Below are 22,313 nucleotides of genomic sequence, written 5' to 3' on the forward strand. Positions count from 1 at the left end.
GTATCGATGTGTGGTTCGGCAAAATTCGTCGCAGACGTAAACGCCGTGATTGGTAGCGGAAATACCCGATCAGGTCAATGTCTGAACATCGAGAATTTAATGAGAAGGTGAAGCCTGATCTCAGTGAAAAATGGTTTAAAAAAAGAAAATTTTAGCTATGAAATGAATTGTTCGGGTTGTATTTCCGTGTAACGAGTCGTACTGCAACAATACTACTGCCCGGGAGGCCGAAACATCTCAATAAAGTGGTGCAAAAGGAAATGTGATAGGTGTATGGGCTTAGGACTTTAGTGACTAGAAAGCATGAGTGGGCGACCAAGAACGACTTCCTTTGCTGAGGGCAACAAGCAGCCGTTAAATCCCCCTCTGGGAGGCATGAAAATCAGCAGTAAGTACCCTCGGAAGTTACGTCTCCAGTTATCTCCTGCCTGTGCGCACCAACATGGCCGCTCCTGTCAAAATTCGACCAAGTTCATTTGTGTCCTCCAATACTTGATTTTTTTTATGTCCACGTAGGATTGAAAAATATGAAACTCACTTTTCATGACAACCCCTTTGGATATCCTTTCTCCCTCAGAAAATCACGATTTTCTGAGCTCTCCACCTATCCAATCTTCCACCCCTAATTTTCAACCTGCTGAAAATCCATTAGCCTTTTTGAGGAATCCTCAACCTGTGACATAATTTCATGCCCATCTCACCAATTTGTTGCAAACATGAATCCCTTTTTAAAATTTTGGTTTATTTACTTATGCTAAAAATACTAAATGATGCATGAACATTTTATGCTCTAATTTTTAAGTAGGCCACTCCCAATTGATGACCATTAGAGCAGTGGCCTTTATATTGCCTTGGGATTGTTCCTTACTTTAGAACTTCAGTGGTGAAGTCAAAACACCCAATAAATGGTTATATCTTCAGCCAAAACAGTACCCATTTAGGTCTTGATTAATGTAATTTCCAAGAAATTTAATAGCTTTATAAGAACTTTTTTCTGAAGCTAATTTAGTATTATCATATTTTACCAGAAGCAAGGAGAAACAAGTAAAAAGATCACAGTTTTTATAATATTCTAAATTTTATCTTATATCTCGGCTCAACTAAGCTAGCATGTGCTATTCTGTCTGTGACATTTTTTTAAAGTTTTTTGAAAAATGTCTACTACATGGGCAAAAAAAAAACGACACTGTCGTGGAATTGGAAACATTGGTTATTGCTGTCACATTCTTTCATTTTAGTTATAATTGTGTTTTCATTGACATTTTTTGGTCAGTTGCCAGTACAACATGGCTTGTTGAACTATGCAAGTGGAATAAAGACAATAAATTGTTCCTGACAAAAATTTAAGACAGAATCCCCCTATTAAGTATTTGTCATACTTTCCTACGGAATTTTTTATTTCAAAAGTGTTTGTGGCCTTTGTGAGGTGTAGAAGTGCCACACTGAGAATGAAGTAAGGTGGTGCATGTTTTTCCCTCAAATATCTGAAAGAATACACCTTCATTAGCCTTTTGCCTCCTGCTAAGTCCTGTGATATACTGATGATATGTTTCTTCTATTAGCTATAAGAATTGCTATACTGACACTTAGAAACCATTGACTTTAACTGCTGTTCAGTTTATAAATCATATCAGTGGCTGTATACAAATTTGAAATACATTGATGCTGTAAAAAAAAATTCAAAACATAGAGGAAACTAGGAAAGAGAAAAGGACTAATACAGGGAAAATGAAGAAATTGAATCATCTTTAGAACATCATGGTACTACTCCTCAATTATATAATACTATAATTGCCACATTCAAGTCTTGAAACAGTGTGCATTGAGAAAGGTGATACACTTGAACTGAGAAAAGTACATTATGAAAGTTTCTTCTAGAAATCCCCATGATGAAATATAAGATAACAACTTTGTCCTGGAACTAATGTTTGTAAGAAAGAATGTATGGCGTCATGTGTTGGCGAGTAATTGGCAATACATTTTACTTTTAAAACCATCCAGTTTAGGAATATACTGTTTAGCAAAATGACGCGCTTACTTGTTATAGACTGGATGGGGTCATAAGACCTGTGATTTACAGTATTTATTGTGTATGCATCCTGCCTGAAAAAGACAGTAATATAAGGCTTACATTCTTAGTAGAAAATTATTATTGGAGTACAATTTTAAAATTCTAGAGTAGTTGACAATTTAAAAATAAACATGTGAATTTAGAACACTTATTAATAAAGTCTTATAAGCAAACCTTTTTTTTAATTATCTGATCTACATCGTAGAATATCAAACCTTACAACATTTTTCAATACAAGTCTCTGCAAATGCATTCTAATTCTAAATTATGGATATATAGTGGAAGTTTACTCTTATACAAATTTTTTTGTACAAAGATTGTAAATTGTTGTTTCACTGCAAGATTGAATTTTAGAGTTTTCTTGATTATATGCAGGTGTTAGTTGATGATATACGCAGGTCTCAAAATCAAATCTAATGCACCTGTTTTGCACTTTATCAATCTTTTCCTAGTAAACATTGGTTAAGTAATTATAATAAACAACATTGCAGTAACCTACTTCAGAAAATAGAAGAGAAACTTTTTAATTTAATTATTAAATTTGAATCATAACAAATTAAGTACTTACAGGTAGGTATGTTAATTTTATAACATTAACATCTGACCTATTAGGATATACTTAGACATATTTCAAATTCCTACTTGCATACCTAGCTTTTTTTAGTTTTCGGAGATTTAGATATTTAGTACAATTTTCATGATCAATGACACATTCATGGAAATATTTCTCATTTCATCTGAATATGTTTTTTTGCATTGGTGGAAATAAAACCCTTTCTATTCCAACTTTCAGTTCATCAGTATGGTTTGTTGTTTTATGGTTTTTATTTGATTCAGTATAAGTTTTTGAATAACGCGCTTCATACATTTAATACAATACTGTCATCAGGTTAATACATATTTACATTATGTAATTTAGCCCCTTTCATAAATGACTTTTTTTTTTTAATGTTGACATCTAAAGTCATTAGATTTAGCCTCATAAGGCCCTAATTTATCAGTGCAAGGTAAAGGATATTTTCAACTTTTATTAGCATTGTTAGTTTCTATATTTTTGAAAAAAAACCAAAATAGTTGGGTTTTATTTTTGACTACCACTTCTGTTCTAAGTTTACCAGTAGAAAATTAGCCAAGGTAGCGGTAGGTAGATTGATAAATATTTCGACCAATATGTCCTTTATTAGAGTTATGAGCACGGTAATAGGTAGAGTATGGTGCACCTTTTATATACAAGGTGCACTTACATAGTAATGCGTCATATCAACATGCAAATTAATTTTATTTTTAAATGAATAGATAATGATAACAGTACGGGTGCTCTTGAAATTTTGTTATCATTTTATGGAAATCACATGTTGGGTGGTAGGTCACCATCCAAAAATAAGTCCCAACCAAACATCATCTTTTGGGAGTGTAGGTACCTTAGAGTTCCCATGCAGTGTACGGTCAGTACCTTTGATCTAAAAATATTGGCCTGCCAAAGTTATGCTGTGATGAGCAAACAAGTTTTGGTCTTACATAAAATGGAAAACCAATACTAGATGCATGAATGCAAGATCAAGACTGTCTACGCAAGAATAAAGCCAAAATCAACCTTGCCAGACTGCAACAAATACATGACTTGCTAGCATTACTGCCATAAAATTAAATTATTTCGGCAGCAATCCTATTCTTATGGAAAGGCAAAATTTAAGCCGACTTAATATATTTTTTTATTAGCTATTAGATATTTATTTACGTGGACTGTCATTTTCCAACCCGTTTTCCGCAATTTACATGAGCGAATGTGAAATGATAATTCGATCAATTCTCATCGGTGTTATACCTCGATGTATTCACCTATTCCTTTTACGTATGTCGTATGTCAACAGATACGGCACGCACGTCATGCTGAAAGTTAATACAAAAATAACTTACAAACAAGTTTACAAATATCTAACTGTTACTTTTATAACTCATTCTAGTTTATTTACTGTTCGATATATTCTGATATGAGTACCCAAATGTTAGTTAAGTAAATAATGTAGACACACTATAATTAACAACTTCCTTTTTTTGCTAACTTTAGCGCGTGCTTTTATTGATTTTGTAATTGTGACATTGAATAATTGATTTGAGAATTTTCGATACCTGCATTCTAACATGCTTTGTTTCGATTTGGACTCGCATTGTTTAAGTGCATGGTTTTAAAAACTGTCATAACCTTTGGTAGTACATACCATCTGCGATTACATCATAATGTGCGGAATTGACGAGGAATTGAAACTTTAATTTCTACGCATAGTCTAGTGATAGCACTATCAAAAATAACTTTATCTATAAATATGTTGAAATTTTATATTAAATTAATCCACTGTTAATAATGTATTTAGTAGGCTTTTAAGGAATAGAAGACGGGTTTTTATCGTTTTAAGCAAAATTCTTATGCTCAGTAAATATCTTATATTTTCTCTGAAATTATTAGCCGGCTTATTACGGGACAGACCGGAATCAAGCTTTAAGTCAGATTTTGTATATACCTTGATTTGTCCTCATATTCATCGTAATATCCAAAAAAATCAAACAATGGGAATGGTAATCCCACAGTTAATAATGAGGTCTATAAAGTCAACTATAAAGAATTGTTTATAGAATACCTCGTTAACGTATAATAATGATAATAGCAGCCAGGGATGTCTTACTGCTAGAGTTTCATAGAATTTTATTTAGGAATTGGTTTGGACGTTACTTAAGCAACCTTTTTAATGGTATTTCATTAATAATAATTCCTCTTCAATATCTAGCGACAAATGATCTAAATTTGCCTAACAACTAAATAGGTATTTAATATATCTGCCTTGCAAGGTTACATAGCGGGGAACATTAATCGACCTCTAAGCTATGACCTCGACGGTCTCATCTTTTCCTTCTCCTTAGAAACCCGAATGATATACTTATTTTAGTCATTTTTCAGTGCCGAATCTAGGTATATCATTAGTATAGCCTATTTCTTATAAAAGTGAGTGTTAGTGGGGTAAAAGAAACCTGAAAATGTTCTTATCGATCATGTCAATATTCCGTTTAGTAGTTTGAAAATCAGTCAAATAGACGACAGAATGTCTATAACGAGTGCAGACATTAAGTTTCTGGCTAAAGTGGCCAACAACCCAGATTTGTCAGAACAGTGTGATGAGAGGAAGGGGCGCAAATCACGAAGCTTGAAGTATGGCTTGAATATCGAGAATTTGTGTGACAAACAAAAACAAGCTACTCTAGGGATTATTTCTCCTATAGACAAATACGCTAATGAAGAAAACGAAGAGTACCATATTGATCATATTTTTTGTTGCTTTAGAAAGCTACAAAAGAAGTGGGATATTGAACGAAAAACATGTACGTTTAGGTTTTAAAATAAATTCATATTTTAGCCTCCTACCATATTACCTCTAATTGATTCAATTTATGGTTTGGTTCTTTCATTCAGTAAACTTAAGTGACAGGGTCCAGTGTTATAGCATCAATCAAATGTAATCAGACTGTTTGGTTTAACTTTCCTGGCGTTATTAATATTCATAACCATCACGGGATTCTTAATAGTAGCGAAAATAGTTATTTAACAAACAAGTCTATTAATAAGGGCGATCAATAATAGAGATTCTTTCACGAGTGACCGGAGTGAACGCATTAATAAAGTTGATATTAATCGCTGGTAAATGTACGTGTTAGTAAAAAAAAAATGCCGATTTTATTGCGAAAAACTAAGAACTAATACAATTATAAATGTTTCTAGTTTAAATTTAAAAGTCACTTTATTTACTTAAATAGTTCAGGCTGAGATTGAAAATCTCTTCGTTAAAAATGGAAACCTTCATGTGACAGATACGGATCATATTCCAAATATAGGGGCAAATACGAAACATCCATTCTTAAAGTCAAGTTTTTGATGTGGTTGATGCCGTTTCCAAGCAACCAAAATAGATAGACTGCAAAATCTATCATTTTCAGTCAGGGACAAATATAACATCCAGAAATCCATCGCATTAAAAAGTTTACTTTAAAAAAGGACGTTAGTCCGTCACGACCAGCCGAAAATCATATATTAATGTGGATGATTAATGATTGGTTTTGTGTACATTAAGTAAACTTATTAATATCCAAACTACTTGTCCTGCGATTGTCAGGATATTGCATTTATTGACATATGATATGTTGGTCATAAAAATGATATTAAAAATCCAAGGTTTTCGTTTAGTTTCCTTTTCTACAAGTTGCATGCGCAACTATAAGAAAATAAGCCTATTTCCTATGGCTTTGTTGCGATATTTTCAGCAATGAGGTAAAACAAGTAAACATTGAAAGCTGTATTGAATTTTAAAGTTTTAAGGCAGTGAATCCATTTCTTTGAAACGACCTTTAAGTGCAATATTATTTACCTGAGAACGCGCGTATAAAGTGCTACTTTAACGCCTAGGGGTAATATGTAATTTTATAAACAGTGTGTCGCATTTAAATTTTTTAAATGCGACACACTGTGTAAAAAAATATACAGGGTTTTCCGTTAAAACAAATGGAGATTTGGGGCACACCTCGAGAAATTAAAAACTTAAACGACGTTTCTGGATTTTCCGCCAAAAAATCTATCGACATAATTTAAAACTATTTCGCATTTTGATGCGTTTGGAAATATAAGCAGTTCAATTGGGTCACAACATGGCATTGTGTTCAATTCCTGGCTGTAGCAAAAAAAGACTCATTTTTACTCGTGGTAAGATAATATACTACTATTTTTCACAAAACATTATAGTAATTGAAAAAGTATTATATACAGCTTGCTCAAAATAACTACTTAGCAGCCTTTTGTGCTCGTTGTATAATTTACTTTTAATTAATACCTATTCAAGATAGTAACTGAAGCTGTGTCAAATCTAGCACTTCGCAGTGTCACGCGTCACCTGAATATAGACTAGTTTTTTTTAAATAAAAATTATTGCTTGAATAAGTCCAAATCATCCGAATGGCTGGGCAGACTCTAAAGGAGAACCGTAAAGGTCACAGAGAAACGCTAGACGAAGAATCCATGGAGAAATATATTTCCACTTCCAAAGTTAAATCAGGTAGTGTCAATCAGTCGAAGTTATATAATTCCCCAGCTATAAACTGGTTTATTGCGCCTTGGTTCAGACCATCAGCTGATTGTTGATAACTCGAGAGGCTGGTCTGCTTTATCAAAAATAGTATTGACTAAGTTTATTTCTTAAGGAATAAGTAATTGATTTTGTGAAGTATCAGTTTTTTCCCTTTTTTGACCCTGCACTCGTATCCTTATCATTAAATGATTCAATAAAATATTGTAGTGGTGGTACCGTATGGATATTGCTCCACATTCGCCTTATCGTCAGACATATTTGATGTCATTTTAATTGGTAACAACTAGAGCGTTTTTGTAGTAGCTCTAATTTGAAAGCCTTGTAATGGAGTTCATTTACTAGTATTTATTGGTTCCTAATTAATTTAACACTCGCGAACGGCAGAAACGTAGCCAGCAATGTGTTAACAAATCTCATTTTCATATTATGTAGATAAGCGAGCATGCGATTCTTTCATGACTGTTAAATCGTTTGTTTCACTGGGAACCAACTACAGTTCCCCCTTTGGTACCTCCAGAACCATCGCAATAGCCAAGACTGTAACGCAGATAATTACACTTTAATCATTTATAAACACGACTATTGAGTATTCTCACGCAAGCTTGATGTAAACGTAGTATCTGTGAATAATTTTGAATTGGTTCAATTCCTGTAAATATTCCAAATTGGTTTCATTATAGCAGATTTATAATGTTTTAAATGCGCCGCAGTATAATGTTAATAAATGGAAACAAAAATGTTTTTTTTGGGGGTTGCTATACTCCCCAATTTATTGGTTAAGTTCAAATGCTTTTGCCTAGGTGAGGACGTGAATGATGTGATTTTCTAATTTTTCAATTTTCTTTTCTTTTGGTGACCGTTCAGGCAAAGATGGCAGTAAGGTGACGACTGTGGTAGCAACGCCAGGCCAAGGCCCTGATCGACCCCAAGAAGTCAGCTATACTGATACCAAAGTAATCGGTAACGGCAGTTTTGGTGTTGTCTACCAAGCAAAATTATGTGAAACCAGTGAACTAGTCGCCATCAAGAAAGTACTGCAAGACAAGAGATTTAAGGTTTGAATTTAGGAACCATATTCTAAGATTACTGCCCTATTATAAGATAAGATACTACATTTTGATTTTTAGAATCGAGAGCTTCAGATCATGCGGAAGTTAGAGCATTGTAATATAGTTAAACTTAAATACTTTTTCTATTCCAGTGGGGATAAGGTCAGTTCTCTTTTTACACTCCTTAGGCCATTTTGTTATATTTCTCTTCTTATAGAAAGATGAGGTGTACCTGAACCTGGTTTTGGAATATATTCCCGAAACTGTTTATAAGGTGGCCCGGCATTATAGCAAATCCAAACAAACTATACCTATTAGCTTTATTAAGGTACGCAAAGTAGACACTGCTCGAACTTCCATGTTAATGTTTGCCTTTTAGTTGTACATGTATCAGCTGTTCCGATCTCTGGCATACATCCACTCATTGGGCATCTGTCACAGAGATATTAAGCCTCAGAATCTGCTGCTTGATCCGGAAAGCGGCGTGCTCAAACTCTGCGATTTCGGTAGCGCCAAGCATTTGGTCAAAGGCGAGCCTAACGTCTCTTACATCTGTAGTCGATATTACAGGTAGGGGATCCATTATTAAAACATTCAGAATAATTGATATGAATAGGTATAAATTAGTCATTAAATGAAATGTCTATTCTATGAGATGTTTCGGAATAAGGATTATACACACTGTTTTGGTTACATTTACATACAACGTTTAACTTTTTCTAAATATTCCCTTTTAGGGATAAACAAGGTGTCTTATTTAGATGTTAATTTTTATTTTCGGAAAAAACAGTGTCAAGCACTTTTTTCTTAAAACTGTTCAATGACATGCTGATAACTGCACCACTGGGGGGATTTTCCCTCACAGTTATTGTCTACACCATTTCATAACTTTATCGTCAAATATTAAAAAATTAATTAAAAAAAAAATAGATCTGGACGGCCAAGGTCCTCTTATAGTTGTTCTAATAAGGTTTTTACAGGTTACGTACAGCCAAAACAGCACCATCTTTTTCTGAAACATCTTGTAGATCAGATATAGGATGAAATGCGAAGAAATAAATTTGAGAATAATGTGTGTTTATTTAAAAATGAATCTTGAAAAATCTTTTAAACATTTTAGGGCTCCGGAACTGATATTCGGAGCCATTGATTACACCACGAAAATTGACGTATGGTCAGCAGGCTGCGTTCTTGCTGAACTATTGCTCGGACAGCCGATTTTCCCCGGCGACTCGGGCGTAGATCAGCTGGTAGAAATCATTAAGGTTCTCGGCACGCCTACTAAGGACCAAATCAAGGAAATGAACCCAAATTATACCGAGTTCAAATTTCCCCAAATCAAATCTCATCCTTGGCAACAGGTAAGTGTAAACTTGTACATTACACTTTTTGTATCTTGAAATAACGAGTTCTACAAGCTGTTGCGAATATATGTCTCTAAATGAGTTAGCAATTGGCATTTGAATAACCATAAAGAGTGAAAATATGTCCAATTACTAAAGTTAACTTTATAATGTGCTTTGCTTTGCCTAATTTATGGTAAGTTCTAGGTTTTCGTTCAAATTTTATTTTTAAAATGAGTAATCCTTACCTCACTCCCAGTTGCTATGTTGGATTTATAAATTTGTAAACGTAAGGTGTAAGGAAAATGAACATATCGATTTTTTTGGTAGAATTTGTACTCCGCAGCAAGATGTAACTTTTGACAATTATATACTATGGCGCTTTCTTTAATTCGTCAATAAATATATGGCCGGCAATAGGTTCAATCGTTTGCGTTCTTTCTTTGATTTAGAGCCAAAAATTTACAGGAATATCGATTTAAGAGTTATTATTTTCTAAGCGTTAAAATTTCATCTTTTAATATTTTGTAGAATTTGAAATTTATAAATTTCAAATTATAAACATTTCTTATCAAATTCTGTTCATGGCTGTTACAAATAAAGGGAAAAAGTGTGTGATTTCTATCGCTTTGCGTAATTTTTAACTACATGAGACATACCGCTAAAAGTTCTCACTTAGTCATTTTTGCAATGCATATCATTGGGATCTCGTAGAGGCAAACAAATACAGAGTTAGGGAAATTAAAAAAAAATGTTATTTTAAAATTTATTAAAAGTCCACCTTCTAGCAGGCTAATAAGTCATAGTACTGAAGGTATTATGAAAAGAATGTAAACATGCATGTTGGCAACAAGTTATAAATTTCGACAATAGAGTCCCTAATTCATTGATTGATTGAAACATTTAAGTTGATTATTATTGGAGTGTAAGATCTAGATACCTTAGAAATGTTAGAAAAATTAGCGGCATAAGAAATTGACAGTTGTTAAGACATCATAGATGAGTGGGTATTAGAAACATATAATGCCTTCTAAACACAGTGCAATCAGAGAATAGTTGTTTACCAGAGAATTGTTAAAAGTGTAGAAACACGCTTAATGTTGTTTGAGTGTTAAAAAATAATGTGCAAAACGAATTATAATTCTGGACACTGGCTGTAATTAAATTTAATCGTTTTTGTCAAAAATAAAAAAGTGACATTTTGCTAATTTATATTTCAAGAGCTATAGCAGATAAATATATTTAATATACTCAAGGTGGATATAAAAAGTAGCAAAATACTAAATTTTTTTGTCATTTAAGCTTCATTGTATTTTTTTGCATTTAGGAGATCTAAATGGTATGCATTGTAGAACTGACAACCCCGTATGGCTTATGCCATATAGCCTGCGATTAATTTGTAACCGTCTTAAACATCTATGATCATCCACATTTGAAGCCAAGAACTAACAAAAAGGTCTGTAATCGCGCCTCTGTTTATGGTTCCAGCTCATGCTGACGACAATGTCAATGCCGCGGTGCTCTACTGCACATCAGCGCATACGAGTAAGTCACATGATGAGTTTGTATGCGCGCTTGTCTTTCTCTATAATCGTTCACGTGTAGGGTGAGAATTGGATGTTGATCGTAGCCCCATTGGATTATCTGCTTCATTATCTGAAATAATTTCAAATTAAGTCGAGACTATGTGCAGCTTAATATTTCGATGTGATGAGCGTATCATGTAAATACGTCATTTCCTCTAATATTCGGCTATAGCACCGTTTACATTTAAAATTGCGTTTTGAGGTTGATATAAGAGACTTTAAGATATGTAACTATTATTAGAATGAAACTTGAGGGTTTCTAAAATATCAAATTACATATTTAGCTTCTATTTCAAAATTTAGTACAAGAGCCTAAAAAGTTGTTTTCTGTAATTTAAACCGCGCGAAAGTTACAGTCAAAAATATTTTATGTAGATTGTCTCCTTTGACTTGGGTACATCACCAAATTTTCGGATTTTTTCCCTTTGTAGTTACATAATCGATGCAACTGCCGGAGGACCACCCTGTATGCTTACAATTTCTAACATAAGGACGCATTGCTAAAGTTTTTATGATTCCATAGGATCACAATAAAGTTTACATTTAGATAGGCACTTTACCTTCTACAAAGTGCTGCAATCAGATTTATATAATCTCTTAATTTTGTAGTATAATTTCCAATATTCTTTAGTGCATGCTTATGTTGTACATATTGTATTTAGGGTGTTTGAGTTAAGGAAATCCTCCAAATTCTTATTCTCTTTTCATTTGTCAATAATTGAACCATTCCGGCACATATACTCAACCCTGTAACTGAGATAATGATTAAACTATACAATTAAATTTCTCCTCTCTACAGTAAATCCAATTTTTAACCTACAAATTTCTTACCGACAGGTGAAAAGTGCATGAGACTTGTGTTACTGCGTTCTGACATGGCTGGCAGGGTATTGTTAAGTGTGACAAAAAAAATTGAAAATTCCGTAAATCTTGCGGAACTACACACTTATCTAGAAATTGTCTCGCTCGTTTACGTCTTCAACACATTAATCAACGCATCTATGGCAGAACACCGGTCTTGTTAGCTAATAAAATCGAAATGGATCGTTATACAGCTTTTTTGTTGGTTTCAATAAAATATATTATTAATTAATACTAATTATTAAGAGCCTTCAACAAGAAACGTTATCGAAAACGGTTGATGTAAAATGGCATTATAATCAAATACTATAAGGAATTTCAAGACATTGTGAAAGTGATAATGTCACTGTCAAGTGTCTCGAATTACTTGCTTTTTCATATTTAATTTTGGAATTCCCAATAGATCAAACGTGGCAGTGAGTACTAACAATTTTGAATAATTAATTATCGTCTTATATTCACTGTATACTGAACGTTTTTTGTCGATAGCTCTATATAGTTGCAGGCAAAGGTACATTTTTCCAACGATTTTCCTTGTCCAGGTATTTCGTGCTAGGACTCCTCCTGAGGCCATCGAATTGGTGGCTCGCCTCTTAGAGTACACCCCCTCGGCCCGCATCAGCCCGTTGCAAGCATGCGCCCATGCCTTCTTCAACGAACTCAGGGAACCAGGCACTCGGTTGCCTAATGGCAACGAATTGCCTCCTCTGTTTAATTTTACCGAACAAGGTAAGTAATATTTACATATTTTATGTGTTGTTAGTTTGTATTTCTTGCAGTTTAAAGTATGTGTAATTAGAAGGTGTATACATGCTTAGGTTAGTGCATAAATAGGCATATTTTGATCTCCAGTATTAATAATAAACCTTTTAAAGCCAATAATTTGGGAGCACATAAACGTCATTCAGTAGTAAACTGAAACTATATCGTTGACCATGACTTGAATGATCATTACATTTGTTCAACAAGCATCCGATATCAGCTGTGAGTCGGGTGCGTTCAGAGTGTCGCCCAACGCATGACGTCATTTTACATAATCACTTGTTAAGTATGTAGAAATCCTGAAATAATGAGATATAAAAGCTGTTATTTGAAATACCTGATTTTTCCCTGTAAACCAACATTTGAATAGAATTTAAAAACAAACTAAAATGAATAAGTTTCCCATTAGAAAGGTAGTATTACAGCTCATCCATAGTTTGTGCCTTAAAGTTTTATGATTCCTGGTTTTACAAATGAGCGAATACTGTGAGGTACTTGAAAAATGAAATTAAACTGTATCGAGCACAACAACCCAATTGTTAATGCGTTCAAAATGCGTTGCATGATAATGAATTGCGCGAAATGGTGTTTAAAGCCATGTGGAGCTTGACTTTACCTATGACTTACGTGACTACCAGTTGTTTTTTTTGTGAAAGTTTTTTTAGTTGTGAAAGACTGTTACTAAAATATGATTTTCTCCTTTTGCAGAATTAAGTATACAACCATCCCTGAACAACGTCCTGATACCACGAGGCATGCAGTCAAATCAAGGCCAGGCGGAAGGTGGGACGACACAGGACAGTAACTCGGCCGGAGGCGGGAGCCAATCAGGCCACGCTCCCGACGCCGACAATTCGACGGTGCCGAACCCGTCGGGATCAGCTGTTGCCTAGAATACGACGAATGGCTCGTCACGAACGACGAGAGAGGGAGGAGCCTAGCTCCGGGCGGGGCAAAATTAGTTTTTGTTACGTGCGCGCGTGTACAGAACAGCGTCAAATGGGCGGGGTTTTCTCGGTTGGCGGAATGATTGGGCGGGGAGGCGTCTCCTTGAGGTTTGGTATGCGCCTGGAGGAGTGTGTCTGTGTGTGTTTGCGCATAATTTTTTCCGTTTGTATCCGTATCGGGATTGGGGCAAATCAGGGTGTGCACGCTTTCTCGAGAACTGGCAAGGTTTTCTTGCTATAGATTGTATACCCCAAAAAGCAACTTGCGACAATTACGTGGTGGAGTCCCGATAGCCGGGCTCCGTTCACTGACCTTGCACGTGCCTCTCGGTTGCCGGGACGACCCTTATATAAAATTTCAGTGTACATAGTCTCATTTTTTTCTCTACTAGTTCATTATTAATTAATTTGTATGTATAAAATAGGTGTGTTGTTTGCAACATGGATACCATATATTACGGCAAACAAAACTGGTAAATTGTATAACTTTGTAGTTGGTATCTTTAAATAACCGAGATTTTAAACATAAACCGATTTGATTTTAGTTACATGTTTTCTTTTCTCTTCGTGCCTGTAGTCTAGGTCAGTTCCTAGAAAAAATGGTTTAGTCGACGAGGCTGGTATTTATTGTGATGCTGAACTTTTACTTATATTTATTTTATTGTATGACAGTCGTGTCCAGTGTACGAAGTGGGCCAAGAAATATTGGCCTCGGCGCTTAGAAATTACTAATTGTTAGGGAACCGTAATTTAGCCAAGCATCTTAGAAAATGAGTATATTCGTATAACGTCTCTGCATATTCAAACACTTTGGGTTTACGAATACAAAGCATTGTGGTTCACGTCATTGTGGTTCTATATATGGGTTTTTCTTTAAATATTTCACCCACGACCTATAAATGCGGATATTTTAGGTAAATTGAAAGGAACGGGATTGTTTGTGAAGCACGCAACGTAACATTTTAGCTTGGAAATACTCAGTGGTATTTTTACATTACCTACTACCAAGCTCGTTTCGATAGAAATCAATCCCCAAAGTTCTTGACAAAAAAAGAACTTATTATTAATAAACGATCATGGCACTTCTGTAAAAATAATCGGCAAGGACAAATAGAGTAATTGTTGTATGTAATAGATAATTAAATTTTAATAGGGAGGGCCCCAAAACAAATTAAATTGTATTTAAACTTTATAGAATTGTTAAAAATAATTATGTACTTACATATATAAAATTTCACAAGAATCAAATAAATCGTTTTATGAAAAAAACTAAAAAGGAAAATCAAAATTCTCATGAACACACAAAACGCTTTCGCAGCAGTTTGATGTCCCCAAGCTGAATGTCGACTGTAACCAGATAGCACAACCCGCAGTAAATTAGGGATTTACAGGAGAATTTGACTTACCAATTTACATTGTCTTTCTGTTACCTAGAAGAACCGTGTTTTGAGCGTTTTGTCGCAAATTGCCTATGGTTACAAATGATTGGATGAGTCGTATGACGCCAAAACGCTAGTTCAGTGGTCGTGGGAAAAACACCCTTAACATTTTAATTTAACCCTCATAAATCCGTTCATCTTTCGTACTACATACGAGGTTTGATAAAAAGATATCAATAAATTTGACAATAACTTGATCAACATCAGCATCAGACTTACAACCATGGTGAGGACTGGAATGATGCAATGTTGTCCAATATGGCACATGCAATGAGCTGAAGAAATTTTATAACGTTTCTTGCTACAATAATATTCGATGATTGATGATGATTGTGGAATAAGCTAACTTTACGACCAAACTTATTCTGTCGTTGAATTCAAAGCAGTGTGTAGATTTTTCACATTGGCTGAGACTTTCCAGTCTTTGTCATTCATGATGCATTCACCCAGATAATTAAACTTAAGTCATTCGACCAATTACGTCCACTACTTTTAACCCAGATTAGTCGATTTCGGTAAATCTTAGGAGTCAAAATTACATTACTTTATGAATCGATTGTTCATAATTACCTTCCTTCCATCCCCAGTGTTCACTACATCGTCATGGCAACTTAATTGTACCACCTGCAAATCTTTGTTTTTTTTTTATTAACCCTCGTATACCGGGCATCTTAGCAGTTCTCCCTTATTATTTTTTTTTGTTACATTGATTATTAAAACGACATAAAACTATGCAAACATTAAAATATAGGATGGCTTTATGAAACCTACACTTTCACCGGAAATTAAACTGATGTTTTAATTTCAAATTAAGGGAAACACTCAGAACTCAGATGTTGACGGTCAATGAAAATGTCGAATGATTAAGTTTGAATTTATATTGACTTAGTAAATAGGAATTCAGTAAATAAATTTCAATAAATTTGGAGTTTCATGGTACAGAACTTCTGATTTGTGCCAATAGACCCGGTGTATGTCTTAATACGATTACGATTATTGCTGTGGGGGTGCGTCTTAATTATAAAGAGTAATATGTGTATTAAATTTCAACTTAATAGCTCAAAAAAGAACCATGAAATAAAGTTTTAAAAACTTTGAAAGTTTATCACCTTGCATGTAAGTTAGGAAGAGTTTTTGGAAAATCACTTATATGGCAAATCAGTAATATTTTTTGAGTATTATAAGTGATAACAATTTTGTTATAAAAAAGTGGACCATCCTGCATAGCACGTAAAAATGTCTCACTCATTTCTTTTAAATTTTGCGTCTTTTTTTAGATAATAGCTTGAAATTTTAACTAACTCCGATTATATTGCGAATTACAAGCGCGATTAGAACTCGAACAGTTTCAACATGAATCTCCATTCTCTCCATTTATACCGTATCACAAAATGTGCCTCCTATAAATTCTAAAATATTTTGGTATCGACTTCATCATCTCAAGTCCTTTGAACTGTAGATCTTGGGCATTTTTATAGCAATTTTGTTCAATGTTTTATTAAACCTTCAGGGAATCGATAAACGTGGTAACTGCAGAATTTGGATTTGCACAATTATGTATATTATTACAATAAATACAATTATTTAGTATAGTATAGTAAACTCAAATGGAGATCCATATACGCAAAATTGTTTTAATTAAAGCAAAAATACCATTTCTTGTAGTTTTATGTCAACTAAAGATTTCAATGTTTAGTTCATGAACAAAGAAAAAAGTTTTAAGGGAGAATATCATAATCCGTACATCTATTTTTTAGCACAGAAGGGAGCTATTTGTTTCGTAAACCCTCCTCACTTATTCGTTAAACACGCCTACGTTTTGCAACCTTAAGATCCTACCTCCTTTTCTAGTCTTTGAATTATTTTAGCTCATATTGGAATCTTAGATACTGTCCAGAAAACTTCCCGAAATTCGAAATTTCGCCTGCTTAAACAAAAATTGAAAGGAGTGCGGATTTTAAGACCCTACCTTACTAATTTTATTTATTTGGTGTACTGTAAATTCTAAGTCCCTTTATTTTTTTTACGGTTGAATTGCGACCATCGACAAAACTAGATACATATTTTCTACTCTAGGCTATAGATATGCATTTGCTGAAAGAAAATCTCAAAGTCATAGATACGAGATCCTAAAACCAACTTCGTTTAGGTTAGTAATTAATGGCATATAAGAAAATATGTATCTAAAAATAGTTGAAACGTCTACTTTAGTAATAACGATAAAATAATAAATAATTATTAGAAATTGGAATGGTCAAAGTAATTTTAAGCTCTTGTGACTGCAAAAGTGCGCGATTTTGAGGGCAAATTTCGGTGCGATCACGCGATGGCTCTCATTTCTGACTGAGAAGCCCTCGTGTTAAATACGTTCTAGGTAGGCAGCTCTGGATTGGCCGAATTTTTGTGACAGTTTATAAACCGACCGTTTTAAACGTTTCACAAAAACCACTGTCAGGTTTGTCCAATTTAAATAATACGTGAGGACTCGTAGGTACTATATTACCACCTAACTTTTATAGCTTCTTGCTTTAGAGAGTTAAATGAAATCGAGTGACAAATCTCTATATTTAGCTATAGTAAAGTGCAATGCATTAAAATGTTTACGACTTATCGGTACACAGACACGTCACAATTTAGTAAAAAGGAAGGTGGTCCCTTTTGCCAGATAAACAGTGCTTTCAATTAGCTCCTCATGCGTCTGTTGCGAAAGCGGCCATTTTCCTTCAAACAATAAATAATTTGGTGAAATCTTATATCTCTGTGCACTACTGAAATCATGTTGAAACGCAGAACTATGAAAACCGAAACTTGTGTAAAGTGTGTTAATTAAATTATTGATTTATAAAGGATATTTTATTATCTATTATATTCAATTTCGTCTACTGGATTCAAAATTCAGTGGCTTTCGATTAAACTAAATGGCTTATCACGCATTATGGCCCTGTAGATTATTATTTTATGGGAAGCTTGTTTTTATTAATTATTGTATATATTATTTTAATTCAATAAAATAATGAAACTTATTTAAACGATTATTGTTATGGAGGTACTTTTGTGATTACAGTAAATACTGATGATCTAGAGTAGAACCAGTCAAATATAACATATCACAAAAGGGGAGTTTTTATTTTAGAGAACAAATAATATAACGTTTTGTATGATTGAACTCGATTTTGAATAAAATAGTGTCAGATGAAGTAGAACAGCCAAAAACTTGCCAACCTATAACTACGATATTTCCAAGTTGATTTTCAGCCTAAGGTGGAAAACGTCATCATGTCATTCAAAAATTACAAACTCTGGGTATTATAATTTTTAAATCACTGAATCTTCTATACTTTCAAAACTAAATACCCCTGTACTTTCAATTTGTCACAATTACACCCAATAAAATTGTTAAAATTGCAGTTTTAATGATATCTATTATTGCTTAATTAAAAAATAGTATAGGAACGTAATGTATCAAAATAACCTTGAAGCTCTTTCAAAATAGAACCAACAATTCACAAAATATTTCCGAAATTCTTTTTGAAATGTTTCGAAGTTCAAAATTCATACTCTACGAGAATGAATCGTAAAAAAAATGTCAGACGCCAACGATACATAGACCAAGGATGACTTTCCACGTTTTTTTTTCACATTGCAAAGAGATAGTGAAGTTGTATGCAGTCAAAATCCAGCAATTTTTTGGCTGCCTACTTTGAACTTCAAAAACATGTTTTACAAATTGTCCAATATTGATTATTGTACAATTGTAATATGTAATTTGTTCTAGAAATTCGTCAACAAAATTTCAAATTGCATATAAACTGCCTGTCAACGAGAATGGGACACTAATTTATTGGGCCTTTGAATTATTTTTACAGTTTCTCCAAAGAGATTCATTGCTGTGTGCTTGCATTTGCTGAAATTTTATAAAAATTGTAACTTTTAATTATAAGTATAAATTATCGATATTTCATTCGAGTTACCAGTACAACCGTCGAATGTATTTTTTGATATACTATGACAAAACCTCATGTCTTATCGGATAAATTTTGTCTGTAGACCTGCAAAACACCAAAAATTACGAGCGCTTTAGAGCCAAGGATTTCTTTTTGATAGAGTTCAGTGATTTTCCTTAAGCAAATAATAATTAAGTTAACATACAGACCAAATTTATTAGATGAAACACAAGGTCGAATTATAATAACCTGGACACATGCCTGCAAATTTTGGTCTTATAAAATAAACAAATTGGTTATCAGGCAAACACTCTATTTAAGATCAAATAAGTTTAAGGTTTCCATAATCGGACCAACCCATCTTCACTATAAGAACACAAAAGATTTTGGTGAGGATGATGGGCGATCCCAATCACGTCCTTTTCATGAATCTAAAACAATTCTCAAGTTAAATAACCTCTTGAAAAGTCTCATTGAACTTACGTTTAGAGTCCGTTCCAACTTCCCACTGACAGTGGAAAAACAATAGAGAACCAAATCTTCTCCAACGCAGTATATCCAGTCTCCTCTGGGGGACACTGTTGAACAAACAAAATTACCCCCTTCTCTTTTCCCACTGGCGAAGGACCGGACGATTTGTCCCTGAAGATTGATAATCACAACAGTGTTGCTACGATTGCACACAACGAAATGTTCAAGGTTTTTGTGGAAATTGTGAATATTGTTCACTGTGCAGTCAGAGGATCCTAGCGATTTGAAAGTGTTGATGCACTCTGTTGTCTTTATGCTCCATACTTTAACTGAGCCGTCTGATGAGGCACTGGAATATAAATTTTTAACCATTATCGGAACCTAAATAGCCAGAATTCATTTTTTAACCTCAAAATATTGTGACCGTCCTGTGTAAAGATCACTTCATTAACAAAGGAATGGTGCCCACGAAATTCCTTCAAAGTTTTACCCGACTTAAGACCGTGTATCCTAACAATGAATGATTTAACAACCTTGAATTTTACTTTAAATCTCAAGTTCACCTAATTGTATGGTCAAATGAAGCACTCAGAACTTGTGTATTATCCCTGGAAAACTGCAAACACGTTATTCCCTTACTGTGCGCCTTCTCTATCTTCCTTAGACAAAGACCAGTAGTTATCCTCCACACTTTAATACGCCCAGCTTGAGATCCTGTGACCAACATTTCACTATCTCTGGAAAACGCCATGCAAAGCACTGCATGCTCCATCATCATGAAGTTTTCCTACAACATCCTCAATAGCTCATAGATCTGCAGTAGTAATACCGGTTTTACCTGCGCCTGATATTTCAGATCCTTCCTAATTTTTCCTGTGGTGAAGTTCCAAACTTCAATAATCCCATCCACGCTCCCCGTTATCAAATATTGGCCATCTGGCGAAAACCTGGCACACTCAACATGAGACTTTTGTCCAAACTTGATTTGCTTTGCCATCTGAGTAGGGAATGTTTCATCTTCTTGCTCTCTTACGGCAGCTTTACCTCTTTTTTTAAGCAATATTATTAAAAAACTTTTAGGAACTAATGACTGTAATGAGGAAGAGATCAACATTTTCGATGTTTATCGCCAATGACGGGCGTTGAGTTACTGTACATGTATTTCCATAAGAAGTCCCCCTAGGAAATCAAACCAGTGGCACCTACCTAAACAAATCTATAGTGGTTCCAGGAGGTAGAAGCCCTTGATGCTGCTGCCATTTTAATGCCTGTCCAAGTAGCGCTAATAGACGTGAAGAAGGGACCACCGAAACTTCTCCTGACAGAGCATGAGCGATTGCCGCCCTTCTCTTCTCCTTACTGCTACCATCTGGATAAGCCTCTCTTGGATCAAAATACGACCTCGCCAGAAGATTTTCTAGAAACTGTTATCTAAACCCATCAGGAAAAATGGAGCAACATCTGTGCCTTACCTAAATGAATATACCTCTCAGGTTCATTTTGCTTAAGCATGATCATGGGATCAGTCTGACGCAACAAAGACCTGGCTGCTCCCAGTTCTCTAAGTTCAATAAGCTCTAACACAATCTGTATGTAACAAATTTCTTTAATAAAATATTGGTTTTTTGATTAGTGAACTTGCTTGCCTGCTCATATAAGTCTATTAGTTTTTTGTCAGGCAATTTTAATGACTGAATTGCCTTTAATACTGTGTCCCAATGACCATTATTTATGTCTGCACAGAAACCATCTATGCTATCCACTGTATTTAAAGTGACCCCAGTTTCCTCCTGTAATTCAGATGTTAGATTTATAAGGCCAGTCGTTCTGTAAATTGCCCCCTTAATTTGTCTAACTCCAATAACTTGATGCCACATTGGCTCTTTCTACTGTTATTTATTATATTGATTCTATTAATGTGAAACAAATAAATAATATCTAGAGATACTTTCCTAAAGTACTTGAACCTGAAGTCCTACTCGTTCCTATTATTACCAGGCAAATATGAAAACTTAGGTCCTTCAATGCATGGTAAGTGTAAGGATTTTTTAATTGCATTTTAGAATCTTTGGGAAGCTTAATAAAGGTGTCTCATTTGAATATTTAAGTCCACTACCTATGTGTGCTTTTATAACTCTGGAGTGAGTTGATAGAAAAATAATACTCATTTCAAATTACACATAAACATAAGTTATGCCACTACCAAAATAGGTGCAGAGGGTATGGGACAAAATAGTCAACAGTTTGAGAGCTATAAGTAGATTTCAGGAAGAAAAATGAAATACGCATTTTACTAATTATTTAGATGGAGCTATTTAGAATCAAACCTCATATGGGAGAACATCCAAATATGTATATGTAATGATAGATCTCTTCTCCTCAAATATATCCAAATTATTTTTAATAGTAAATGAAGAATTGACTTACCTGGAGTGTATGTAACGTCCTATAAAGGTTTGATTCTTTTAGATATTGCTGGATAAGCCGAATAACACTAGAAAATTAATACATGGTGAGAAGAAGCTTGGATTACCTACTTCATTTGAAGAACTTACTCGGCGGATTCAATTTCAATAGACATTGTTTATAATTTTAGTGATATATCCCTGTTGATTATATCTAGGAAATTATATTTCAAGTTAAAACTTTACTGAAAAACACAATACACAACAGCTACAACACAATCATCGTAACCTTAGAAAATGAAAGAATAT

The 22,313-nt window shown here is 34.2% G+C and overlaps 2 protein-coding genes across 3 annotated transcripts; one reads left to right on the forward strand and one right to left on the reverse strand.

Annotated features, from left to right (window-relative positions):
* Positions 1-55: 55 nt before the first annotated feature.
* LOC136414088 (glycogen synthase kinase-3 beta-like) lies at positions 56-18,207 on the forward strand. 2 transcript variants are annotated; one of them, XM_066397899.1, is made up of 8 exons: positions 56-388; positions 8,062-8,252; positions 8,325-8,408; positions 8,464-8,574; positions 8,626-8,816; positions 9,367-9,607; positions 12,579-12,765; positions 13,507-18,207. In XM_066397899.1, the coding sequence occupies exons 1-8, from the start codon at positions 304-306 to the stop codon at positions 13,689-13,691; spliced, it is 1,275 nt and encodes a 424-aa protein (XP_066253996.1). In that variant the 5' UTR covers positions 56-303; the 3' UTR covers positions 13,692-18,207. The 2 variants fall into 2 exon arrangements, with proteins under 2 accessions (XP_066253996.1, XP_066253995.1); XM_066397898.1 differs by lacking the exon at positions 56-388 and adding an exon at positions 5,306-5,443.
* Positions 18,208-19,424: 1,217 nt separating this feature from the next.
* Smu1 (Smu1 spliceosomal factor) lies at positions 19,425-22,279 on the reverse strand. Its single transcript, XM_066397897.1, has 10 exons — positions 22,155-22,279; positions 22,027-22,093; positions 21,246-21,389; positions 21,072-21,186; positions 20,806-21,016; positions 20,438-20,645; positions 20,163-20,386; positions 20,008-20,109; positions 19,612-19,948; positions 19,425-19,559 (listed from the first exon to the last, which is right to left on the reverse strand). The coding sequence occupies exons 1-10, from the start codon at positions 22,178-22,180 to the stop codon at positions 19,461-19,463; spliced, it is 1,533 nt and encodes a 510-aa protein (XP_066253994.1). The 5' UTR covers positions 22,181-22,279; the 3' UTR covers positions 19,425-19,460.
* Between the last annotated feature and the right edge of the window lie 34 nt (positions 22,280-22,313).

The sequence above is a fragment of the Euwallacea similis genome, chromosome 16, assembly GCF_039881205.1.
Source record: "Euwallacea similis isolate ESF13 chromosome 16, ESF131.1, whole genome shotgun sequence".
NCBI lineage: Eukaryota > Metazoa > Arthropoda > Insecta > Coleoptera > Curculionidae > Euwallacea > Euwallacea similis.

Excerpts from the sequence above, each read along its gene's own strand:
- Smu1 (XM_066397897.1), bottom strand. The coding sequence starts at position 22,180 with ATGTCTATTGAAATTGAATCCGCCGA. Across the intron at positions 22,094-22,154 it reads ATTGAAATTGAATCCGCCGA|TGTTATTCGGCTTATCCAGC; the intron begins GTAAGTTCTTCA and ends TTAATTTTCTAG. Across the intron at positions 21,017-21,071 it reads TGAGAGGTATATTCATTTAG|AAAATCTTCTGGCGAGGTCG; the intron begins GTAAGGCACAGA and ends AACAGTTTCTAG.
- LOC136414088 (XM_066397899.1), top strand. The coding sequence starts at position 304 with ATGAGTGGGCGACCAAGAACGACTTCCTTTGCTGAGGGCAACAAGCAG. Across the intron at positions 8,253-8,324 it reads TGCAAGACAAGAGATTTAAG|AATCGAGAGCTTCAGATCAT; the intron begins GTTTGAATTTAG and ends TTTGATTTTTAG. Across the intron at positions 8,575-8,625 it reads TACCTATTAGCTTTATTAAG|TTGTACATGTATCAGCTGTT; the intron begins GTACGCAAAGTA and ends TTTGCCTTTTAG.